Source organism: Artemia franciscana, chromosome 12 (genome assembly GCF_032884065.1).
Source record: "Artemia franciscana chromosome 12, ASM3288406v1, whole genome shotgun sequence".
In the NCBI taxonomy this organism is placed as follows: domain Eukaryota; kingdom Metazoa; phylum Arthropoda; class Branchiopoda; order Anostraca; family Artemiidae; genus Artemia; species Artemia franciscana.
This window is the reverse complement of record NC_088874.1, coordinates 1,579,690-1,591,688: the sequence shown is the minus strand read 5'-3', so window position 1 is coordinate 1,591,688 and position 11,999 is coordinate 1,579,690. Positions and strand designations below refer to the sequence as shown.

At 36.0% G+C, this 11,999-nt stretch overlaps 1 protein-coding gene across 3 annotated transcripts in view; it reads right to left on the bottom strand.

The window, feature by feature from the left end:
- Positions 1 to 6,652: 6,652 nt before the first annotated feature.
- Positions 6,653 to 11,999, bottom strand: part of LOC136033562 (uncharacterized) — a 78,675-nt gene continuing 73,328 nt past the window's right edge. For all 3 annotated transcript variants that reach the window (XM_065714319.1, XM_065714317.1, XM_065714320.1), the window contains one exon: positions 6,653 to 10,455. In XM_065714319.1, the coding sequence (XP_065570391.1) occupies positions 10,131 to 10,455 (325 nt within the window). In that variant the 3' untranslated portion in view covers positions 6,653 to 10,130. The remainder of the gene's footprint in view (positions 10,456 to 11,999) is intronic.

The window sequence follows — 11,999 nt, the reverse complement described above, 5'->3', positions numbered from 1 at the left end:
ATTTCATACAAAATGCAATAAAAAATATGATCAGCAGTAAAGGCTGATCATAAAGGGTGAATCATATAGTCCCAGCAAGGCCTTATGGCCGAAAGTGCAGAGAAAAAGAAGAATAAGAAGAAAAAAAATGTAGGAAAACAAAACTGAAGGGAAATCATACTGCTCGTACTACTGCTACTATTATTACTACTGTTAGTGCTACTGCTACTATTACTACTGCTGCTACTACTGCTATTATTACTACCGGTACTACTGCTATGTTACAAAAGCAAAGGGCATTAGGGTAAAAAATCTGAGGAATAATGAAACTGCTTTGAACTAAATCGAAACACATCAAGTCCACACACGATATCAAGAGGAAATATCTGAAATGCTTCAGGAATGGTTGATGATATTAAAATGAAACTTTCAGCGTGTTTTGAAGGGAATGTTAAAGAAAACCAACGCATGCTGCTGCCATTGCTGCAACTGCTACTACAATTATTACTACTACGCAAGCTAAGGGGATTGTGGTCAAGCTTTAAAGAAAGATTTAGGAGACATTGAACTACAAGGAAACGAGCTATGAGCATGTAGATTGCCAAAAGGGTGGCAAAGCAATATCTCAAGAACGCTTACTTTATCAAGTTAAATTTTTTAAAATGGCCTATGGAATATATTGAACTAGCGAGAAGCTGCTATAAGTATACTATTCAGTGCTACAATTGCTGTATTTATCATTAAGACTTCAATAAAAAAAATTATTAAGACCTTAAGGAATAGATATCAGGATACACAAATTAAACAATTGCTCAAAAGGGTATATATGGAATATCATAGGTCAATGCTGCTCTATCATAGCTAGCCATATCATTGAAACTTCTAAAAGAGCTCATTTGATTGAAAATTAAAAGTTCTATTGACCTTTTGAAGGGTCAAATGCTCGGAGGGAAGGCAGCCCTCCTCTCTAGCCCATTAATTTATCAAACACAACCAACCAAAATTTTGCGTTAGCCATTTTGTTCAACACAGTTGAACAGTACAGTAACTATGTCTTGAAGGATACTAGATATGTCAACCCCTTCCCCCACCACAGCTACGCAATTTACTTATTATACTTTAAAATTAAAAGTTACTTTAAAACTAAATCAAAAGGCACTGTGTGTGCTGACTGGCAATAAGAAATCTCAGCATATCCAAAGAATGACTGAGGGTGTTACGTTGAAACTTCCAGCGATACTACCATCGCTACTTCTCCTCTCAAAATTTAAAGTGCACATAATTTGGACTTGCTTAGCCATATGGGACCCAGGGTTCAAATCCCGTTGTCGCGAGGTTAGGTGAGAAGATTGCTACATGCTTTCGTAAAAGGACATGATCCATCGATGGCTCTGTAGGATATTAGTCCTTTTATTCTAACAATCATGGACATAGTCTTTGCGGGTGTATCGTTGTATAGGTCCAACTAGAATCCCTTCAAGCAATGTCTGTGTAACATTTATTAATCTGGTTATATTTCCCGTGGCTATAGAGCTATTGCACGGAATTGGAATTATGCTACTGGTAATCGTTACCAGTGCAACATCAAATTTGATATGCAACATCAAGGTATCATTTCTCTCCAAACAAGAGTCAAGAGCTCGTATGGCACTTGTGACGAGGCCAGAAGAGCCAAGAGCTTCTTCCCACCAAGTTTCATTTCGATCTCTCAACTCTAAGTGTTTTCCAAGATTTCCGTTTTCCCCCTCCAACTCCCCCCAATCTCACCAGATCCGAAGGAAATTTAAAATAAGAGCTCTGAGACACAAGGTCCTTCTAAATATAAATTTTAATTAAGACCCGATAGCCTGTTCGTAAGTTAAAAATACCTCTTTTTTTCTAAATTAACCGTCCTTCCACTCCCCCCAGATGGTCGAATCGGGAAAGCGACTATTTCTAATTTAATCTGGTCAGGTCCCTGATAAGCCTCCCAACTTTCAGTGATTACTATACTGACCACGTTTCTAGTTTCGGATCTTCTTCATGCAAAAATTGGAGTGGTCGGGGATTCGAACATGAGACCTCTCGCACCTTAAGCGGGTACCAGACCCCTAGACCACAAGCCATAATTAAGAAAAACAATCATTTGGTTTATCGGCAAATACGATTCTTCTCAACTATCTTGTTTGCTCGCTCCCCCCCCCAGAAGGTCGAATTGGGGAAGAGACTATTTTTAATCTGGTCAGGTTTCTGATACTCCTGCCAGCTTTCATCATCCTAGCTTATCTGGAAGTGCACAAAGTAGCAAAAACAGGACCGACAGACAGACAGACAGACGGAAAATGTGATCGCTCTATGTCACTTGGTAAATACCAAGTGCCATAAAAATGAAAAGGCAAGACAGATATTTCAGGAAACACAAAAAAAAACACAAAAATGGACACAAAAATGAAGAACACAAAAATGGCTCTTCACATGTCTTTTCGTTGTTTCTTTTCTAAAGGCTGGAGATAAGCCTGGTTTTGGAATCTAATAAGCATGAAAATCCGATTCTTTTGATGTATACTTTAGCATCAAAATTCCGTTTTTTAGAGTTTCGTTTACTATTGAGCCGGGTCGCTCCTTACTACAGTTCGTTACCACGAACTGTTTGATTCTTTTAATTGCAATTTTTTAACTTTTTTTTCGAAGATCATACATAGCCAGCGTGGTCATGGGACGCGTCTAGTTGAGCCAGAAGTTACCAGAAAACGTAAAAAGAGTTGTGACTGTCTTTAAACCTATGAATATCGATCTTTATGCTTACCAAATTCAAGATATTTTTATAAATAAATAGTATTTTTATTGAAAATATTTTTCTTTATAGAGCTTAGCCTTTCATTTAAGCCGAGGGTCTTAAATATAAAGTTTGATTTTCTATTGTTTTTGATAAGAGATTTCTTTATTTCACACTTGCTTCTCTTTAGTTTAAAATTAGTTATAAACACACAGAAGATAAAACTTTTCAAATGGACGTTTATTGCTTATTGTTTATAGGTAAAAGCTAATTTAAAAACCACATATACCAAACAAAAGTGTTTAGATAATCTTTAAAGATCACAAAAATAAATCAAACACTAAAAATTAATAATCAGTAACTGACTAATCAAGTGTAAATAATATAAATCACCGAAAGGAAAGAATGGTAGATCTAAAAAACAAGGTTTATAAAAGAACCATTGGAAAGAATTTCAAGCAGAAAAATAGTTTGGTTGGACTAAACATGTCTTCTCCACATTGTAGAAAGGAAAAGCCAACTTAAGCGGATTAAATCAAGCCCTGTTAGGATTAAATCCAGATAGTTCATATGTGTTGCAAATCTGATTAAAATTTGTAATCGACAGAGTAAGGAAAAGTAATAAAAAGTAATATATACTACTACTACTACTACTAATAATAATAACTCACTGCAGCACCAAGCCGCCCGAGGCCAACACAACTACGCACGCTCCTCCTCCAACCTAATCTATTTAAAGCCTCCCTCTTTACACCCTCCCAGGAGGTTCCCATTTCCTTTAAATCTTTACTTATGACATCCTCCCAACCCAGACAAGGACGACCTGCTTTCCGTGTAGCCCCAGACGGTTGGCCAAAAAGGACAATCTTCGGTAATCTGTCATCCTTCATCCGCAGAACGTGGCCTAGCCATCTCAACCTTTCTTTCATTATAGCCTTAGAAAGCGGGATTGAACCACATTTTTCGTACAATCTACTGTTTGAAATACAGTCAGTCAGCTGGGTACCCAGAACAATCCGTAGGCAGTTTCTCTGGAAAACATCTAGTAAATTTTCATCTGCTTTTCGGAGTGCCCATGCTTTAGAGCCATATTTGACCACTGTCATCACTGTAGCTTCCAATATTCTAATCTTGGTTTGCAGACTTATCTTTCTATTCTTCCAAACTTTTTTTTAACTGTGAAAAAAACACCCTAAGCCTAAGCTATTCTACTTTTAACATCTTCACTGCTCCCACCATCTTTATTAATAATACTACCAAGGTAACTGAAGCTCCCAACCTGATCAATCTTTTCGTTACCTAATGTCACCTGTTCATCTTCACTTGTTCCTAGCCTTAGTGACTTAGTCTTCTTAACATTAATTTTCAAGCGTATATTAGCACCCTGAACTCGCAAAACCTCTAAAAATTCATTCATTTTGCTCACACTTTCATCTAATATGCTTAAATCATCAGCATAATCTAAGTCCAGGAGTGTTTTTCCTCCCCATTTGATTCCGTGGTCTCCAATTGCCTTTCCTGTCCTCCTTAAGACGAAGTCCGTCAAAATGATCCATATGAAGAGGAATAGAACACAACTGTCCTTGACTCCTGATTTAATACAAAACCAGTTGCTAACATCATTTCCTACCTTAACCGCAGCAGTATTATTCTCGTACATAGCACAAATCACTTTAACAGTTTGCTGATCATACAGCTGCTTTTGTGAGTGGTAAATCTTTAAATTAGCTTCAAATATATATTTCTCATGCATACATTCGCATTTCGAAATGAATTGATGACAGTAGACTTGTGCTTGATAAGAAAAAACTGAACTTACAATTCATTGTAGATTTGGGTACAGGTTTCCAAAACTAACATTTGCATTATGCTTGAGCACTACTACTAATAATAATAACTGACCGTAGCACCAAGCCCCCTGAGGCCAACACAGCTACGCACGCTCCTCTTCCAACCTAATCTATTTAAGACCTCCCTCATTACACCCTCCCAGGAAGTTCCCATTTCATTAAAATTTTATTTATGACATCCTCCCATCCCAGACGAGGACGACCTGTTTTCTGTCGCTTGAAAAAGATTTATCGTACATTGAAAGAGTGAGAAGTATTCGTTTTCTAGTATGGTTGTCGACGAGAATCTTCCATGGAAGGGTCACATCAATATTTTTCGTTCGAAAGCTTCATGGGGTGGTGGCATTATGAATCAGTTGAAAAATATAATTCCTTACTCTGCCCTTCAGTTATTTTATTTTACTTTAGTACAATCTCATTTGGACTATAAGGGATTGGTTTACCTAAATGCGTTTAAGTCTAATCTTATTCAACTTTCAAAAGATACGAAAAAGAGTGTGCTTAAGTCCTTTCTACCGTTTCCTTCCCTTTGGCCAAATAAATCGATGGCAAAATCATTATATAATATTGTGGATATTCACCAGGCGAGTCTTAGTATCCAGTCTTCTTTAATTATGTTTAAAGTTAAATTCAATAGTGGAGATCTTTCTAAATATTCTTTATCAAATGAACCTGTGTTCTTTATGTCCCAAAATGTTCGTCTCTACTCAATCTGAGTCTCGTTAATTAATCCCTTTGCCAAAATGTGAGAGGTCAAGATTTACAGTGCGGTTCCTTTGATTTGGTCAACGCTTGTTGCATCTATAGATGTAATGTTGTCACATAATGCCATAGTTAATTTTCAAAATATGTTCCAGACTCTAGACCACCCTTGGGTGACTCATCAGAGTATATTTTAAATTAGAGATAATGTTTAATAGTTGAATGTTATGTGTATTAAATCTGTTGTATATATTTGAGTTAAACTGCATTCTGCTTTTTTTCTTTTTTTATTTAACAGTTGAATTTTGAGTTGTTTAACCTGTTGTATATTTTTTGTTAAATTGTATTTTGCTAAATTTTTTTACTCGTACTCTGCTCCCTATTGTATTTGTTCAGTTTTGGCAGATAACAAATAGGTAGGATAACAAAAGGAGTAATTTCCAATGACCAGCAAAATTCTCAAGGGTAATTGTTTCAAATCAAGAGTCTTAAGACAATAGGGAGAGGTATCATAACATTAAATCTTGGCTTCGAATGTTGCTCTTTCAATGCTTTAAAAATTAAACGGTATTTTGGTGAAGGGTTCCTTTGATTTGGTCAACGCTTGTTGCATCTATAGATGTAATGTCTCATACTATAAGGTCATCTATATCACATACTGCCATTAGATCTCGGCTCCGAATGTTGCTCATTCAATGCTTTAAAAATTAAAAGCCTATTTTGGTGAAAGGTCAACGCTTGTTGCATCTATAGATGTAATGTCACATACTATAAGGTCATCTATGTCACATACTGCCATTAGATCTCGGCTCCGAATGTTGCTCATTCAATGCTTTAAAAATTAAAAGCCTATTTTGGTGAAAGGTTCCTTTGATTTGGTCAACGCTTGTTGCATCTATAGATGTAATGTCACATACTATAAGGTCATCTACTAAAATGTCTTCTATATCACATACTGCCATTAGATCTCGGTTTCGACTGTTGCTAATTCAATGCTTTAGAAATTAAAAGCATATTTTGGTGAAAGATAATGTCTTGAATTTATTATTTTGTGATTGCTTGGATGTGCTCTTTCTGCCCCCCCCCCCCTGCCCACTCTAGCCTGATAATTGGTATTACTAAGCTAGTATTGTCTCAAATGGACGTCTGTGGTGGTAGGTTGGAGTGGCAAGTCAATTTTATATCTCTGATAACACAGGCAAGAATAGCTGTGTTTGTTTTAGTAATATGGTGTATCGTTTTTTGTTTTTCTTGTTGGTATACGAGCTCTGCTTCCCGCCAAGGGAAAAAATGTAGAAAATTGTGAAATTTATTGCTATAACATTAAAGAACCTTGACCTTAATAGGTGAAACTCTTCCAAGCAGATCAAACACAAGTTGTTTATTCAAATAACAATATGAAAATTGAAACATACTATGAAATTCAACCAAGAAATTAAAGTAAATAAACAGTGTTGCAACCCCTAATAATTAAGGTAAAAACTAAGTAGAAAATACAAAGAAAAAAACACTAAAAATTCAGTTGCATCCAAAGTAAAATTAAGGGCTTAATTGAAACACAAGTTTTCCATAAGTTAAAAATGACCTAGCTATGACTTTCTCCAAGTATATGCTGCCCAGTTGGTTGCACTAGTAGTTTTTAATTCTAAAAGGCCACAAGATCTGGAGGCGGATCAAGAGAGTGGTTTTAAAATCGTTAGCCCCCCCTTATCCCAGAAAGTTGTTAAGAAACCCAGTAATTATAAGAGGTATAGAATCATCCAATGATACAAAAATGTTTTTGAGGTATTTAGACCTAATAAATCATAGCATCTGAGTGGATCAAGTTTGTTGATCGAAACTAATTTAGACTGAGCCACCACAGTCGGTGGTAGTAATAGTTTTTAATCCTAAAGAACCAAATTTCTTTCTCTAATCCGTATCCCATGCTCCGTGCCCATTAACTGGGGGCGAATCCAGGGGGTGGTTTTAGAATCTCCCCCCTAAAGCTACAAAGTAACATGAATTATAGAAGGTTCAGAATTTTCCAATGATACAAGAAGTGTTTTTGAGGTATTATACCCAGCTGACTACAGTATCTTGACTATACTGGATCATGGGTTGCTGATCAAGTTTAGATTAGACTGAGCCACCACAGTAGGTTGCCCTAGTAGTTTTCGATTTTATTAAACTTCATATTAAAGACCGCAGTTTTCTCTACTATTGGTTTCTCATACTCCTATACAAGTGCACATTCAGGGGGCAGTTTTAAGGACACATACCCCACCCAAAAGGTTAACCGTCACATTAACTATAAGAGCGAAACACAAAACGTAACAATGAGAGAGCTAATTTTCGTTGGTGCCCCTTCCAAACACTAATTATGTATCCGCCCCGGTTCTTTAGGGTTAAACCACACTTCTATCAACGTTCAAGCTATATACCCTTTTATTTCTACGAGGATAAGTTTTCTCTTTCTTTATTTATAAGAATGGGGAGCTTTATTAAGCTTCGTCTGAAACAATCGAATTGGCGCAAACACACAAAGGAAAAATGAATCGTTTTCCTCCTCCACGTACCCTTTATTCGACAATTATTTCCAAATTTAGCAAAATAATTATCCATACTGAAATTTTTTGGTAAAGGTGAATAGTACGGTTCAAGATATATGTGGACTACTAAACGGATAACCAAAAGAAATGTATCGCATTTTCTTGAAATACCAGCAGGGGTATATGCCGCAAAAAGCAGGTGGTGGTTGTCCATTCCATATTTTAATTTGCTCCTTCGAACAGCTACAATAATAAAAAAAAATATGATTGTGGGTGCATTCCTGGTTTTTCAATAAGTTACTAAAAACTAACTTTTTGCTCCAGCGGATGTACTGTAAGAGTCGGAAGAATAGAAAAGTAGCCATGAATTTACTATTGTGGTAACTTCTACTAGATAAGATTTACCGCCATCTTTAATAAAGTAAATGTGCATCATTATCATCATAAATTTCATTATTAGATTGAAACATGTTATAAATGTTATGAGTGAAAAAGAGAGGGATAAAATCGAAACTCATAAATTTTATACCCTTATAAATCTAATACGCCCTTAGTTACTTCACAGCCGTTAGTTGTCAACTTTAACGTCTGTAGTTAATGTAAATTTACTATGATTTACTACTTTGAACAGGGATGGATACATAAAGAGTGTTGAGGAAGGCGCACCAACACAACTTGAGCCCTTTCGCTAGTGTTTTTCACCCCTAGACCCCTGTAGTGAGTTAAAACTTTCGAACTTGGGATGGAAAGAAATGTACCCTAAAATAACCTCTTGGATCCTCCCTTAGAATGTATTTTGAATCACTTTACATGTTGTATTCCTCAATTGCTTATGTCTAGATTTGGCTTAGTTCTACCCTCTTTAGTGTTTTTACTAATTTAACCCGCTTTAAAAGAAGGCAAATTTACAGGAAAAAAAATATAGTTTCAGTAATTTAATACGTAGAAAAAACTTTGAAAAGTATTTATGACTGAATCCCCTCCCCTGTAAGGAAATCCAGAGTAAGGTCCTGATATTCACAAATACTTGAACAGAGAAAAAAAGCACTATATCTATATATTTTATAAATTACAGAGAACTTTATTGAGCAACTGTAGCAGACCCTTAATGATACCTTGTTTGATGGGACATTTCAAAGGTTTTTTTTTTAAAATAGAATAACAATCAGAAGACTTGAGAGAAAAATTAGAATTAAAAGCTATACAAGTAATCACAGACTCCATTTCTAGTTAAATAAGTAACTAGGTAACATTTCCAGGTAGATGAGACCCAAAACATAAAACATCATAAAATAGATAATACATTCAATATCTAAACTTCAATCTCGCCCCTTATGTTCTAGCACGCACTGGTACGTTGGCCTAACTAAGGCAGGGAAGTCAGAAGGGCGTTAAACCCCTTCAAAATTTGTTTCAACCCACTACTAAATTTCATTCTCAATGGGGAAATATATAAAATGAGAAGGTTAGTCCATTAGGAGGGGAATTGCAGCCCAATCTAAGATTTCTTTTTACACCAACGCACGCGTGGTATGCAAATTAATAAAACGTAAATAAACATATACAACATAAATAAACTCTACAATGAACAGCTTTAGGGCTACAAGATAAAAAAAAATCTTGGGCTACAAAACTTAGGGAAACAACATAAATACACTCTACAATCAAAAGTAGCTTTTCTGTTTTAGGGCTATCAGAAGAGTACAACATATCCTGACCTCTCTTTGAAAACCTTCAAGCGTACTTTAAAAATTTGTTATGCTATCTTTAATGGTATATGTTAACACTATCCGGCACTTTACTCCACAAAATGGAGTATTTCGCCAGGAACTTATAATACCTACTTTGCATATTTTACTCTTCTTCTAAAGGTTGCTGAATACTTGAATATACAGTAAGTTAAGAAAAACATGTCTTTTTTCTTTAAAAAAAAGTAATTTTTTCTTCTAAGCAGAACAGGCCAATAAAAAAACAAGTAAAAGAACCAAAATCACGGACATACTGCATAAGAGTAAATGTTTTTATCTTCGTAATACCTTATTTTTGTTAACGAAAAATATATAAAAGATAGAGAGAAGCAAATAAGATTAATATATTCATATACTTGTACTGGGAGGACCTAGACAACAAAGCAGCCAATCAGATTAAAGGAACCACTTGGTGATTCTTTTTAACCTCGGGCAATAAAATTTTCAAAAAAATTAACTTTGTTAATTTAATCTATTAATTAGCCCAGGAATCTATTTTTAATTAACATAACTTAAACCAGCTGTCGACTCTAATGTAAGATTTGCTGTGGTTTGAATACACTTTTCAAAAATGACCCTCATTTCCGAATAGAACATTCCCTAAAGTGCACGGACTCGAATAAGAATCCACTCGGTAAAACAGTTCACGCTTTTCAGCATCAGTAACAAGCTTGTTCCACAAATCATTGCGTCTCAATGTCGTCATATGGCCGCAGATGATTAAACAATGTTTTGCACGGGTCAAGGCAACATTGAGTTTCTCAGGTTCAGAGAAGGATCCAATTCCTTCCTTGCTGTCCCTTGTAGCGGATATTACGATGGCATGCTTTTCTCTACCTTGAAAACCGTTGACAATGTCCACTTGAACACTTTTTGCACTACTGCAATCACTAAAACAAAAAACACACGTAAGAACAATGTTCTGATAAACACGGGTGCTAGTAGAAGGTGGCTAATACCCTCCAGCCCCTCTTAATGCCTAAAAAAACATGAAAGTACGAAACTGTGTGCTATTCAGATAAAATTCGCCTTTACAGTAAGAAGAACCTCTGGCTCTATCTTATGGGCTGAGCTAGAAATTTGCGCCACCTAGAAAACACACAGCCTTGTAAAACAATAACATGTCAAAGCTTAATGTAATGCTGCGTTTTAGTTTAGCACGCTAATTATTTCCTTAATACCTACTTGCCCCCCCCCCCCCCTGTTGCAGAAAGGATGGGTGAAGTAAAAGAAGAAACGCCATTACGCTATAAAGAAACGCCATGAGCTTTTACTAATAGGCATCTTTGTGCCCACAGTGACCTAACTCGTTTACTTCAATTTTTTTCTTTTCTTTTTGTGAAATATTTGTGTTGTTTCTTTTATACTCCCGTTTTAACTCCTAGTTTTCTATGATATATTTATCTTGTTAACAATGTCTTTTCTTACTTTGTATTGTCTATTTAATACTCCACTGTTTTTCTTAAGTGGGCAAGTAACTAAATATATATTGAACTGAACCAGATAGATAATTTTCAATGGAAGTAATTTGGTGGGCGGGAAGAAGCTAGTGTAGGCTGCAAGATTTTTTACAGGTCGAGATTTGAGACTGTGGAACAGAATTGACGATGTGAATGACACAGAGAGCATCGACTGAAGTAGTGATTCAGGAAATTTTGTATAGAGTTCCTGAAGGTTGGATATACAAGCCGAAAATTGCTGAGTTGAATTATTTTCAATAGGATGTTCTAACCCGTATGAAGTAGGTGCTATTCGACCGGTAGCGCAGAAAAGTAGCTATTAACAAACACGCTACTAGGTGAATGTAAAAACATTACGCAATACATTATAAACAATAGACCTGATCATTTTCCCGCTATTTCCCAATATAAGAGCGATGATCAAGCACAGAGTATAGCATCACCATCTACTCTCCCATTCTTCCGTTATGGGGATACTGAGCTAAGTCTACTTAATTCTCGTCTGGCTGATCTACCATGGGACAGTTTGGTATCTGATTCAGATTTTAACCGCTCTTTTGATTCCTTTTATGATTTAGTGAAAGAAGGAATCCTGGAAATTTGCAATCAGAGTGCAGCGCCCCATACTTCGAAAAGGATAGCACCACTGAATACATGGATGAGTCCAGGTCTCCATAAAAGCTGGAAAAGGAAAAATTATTTGTGGAAGCTTTACAAAGCATCATCATCTGTAGCTGATCACGAACGTTTCAAGACCTATAGGAACATTTTTAATTCTCTCTGTCGGAAGGCAAAGTCTCAGTATTATCATAGGAAATTTTCTGAATGTGGGAAGGATGTTAGAAAGACATGGTATTTAATTAATTCAGTTCTTAGACCTACTCCTCTGCTGCCTTCAGTTCCATCAATGCTTATACTCGATGGTAAAACCGTTCAAAGAGATGCAGATGTTCAGCTAGAGCTTACCTCTTATT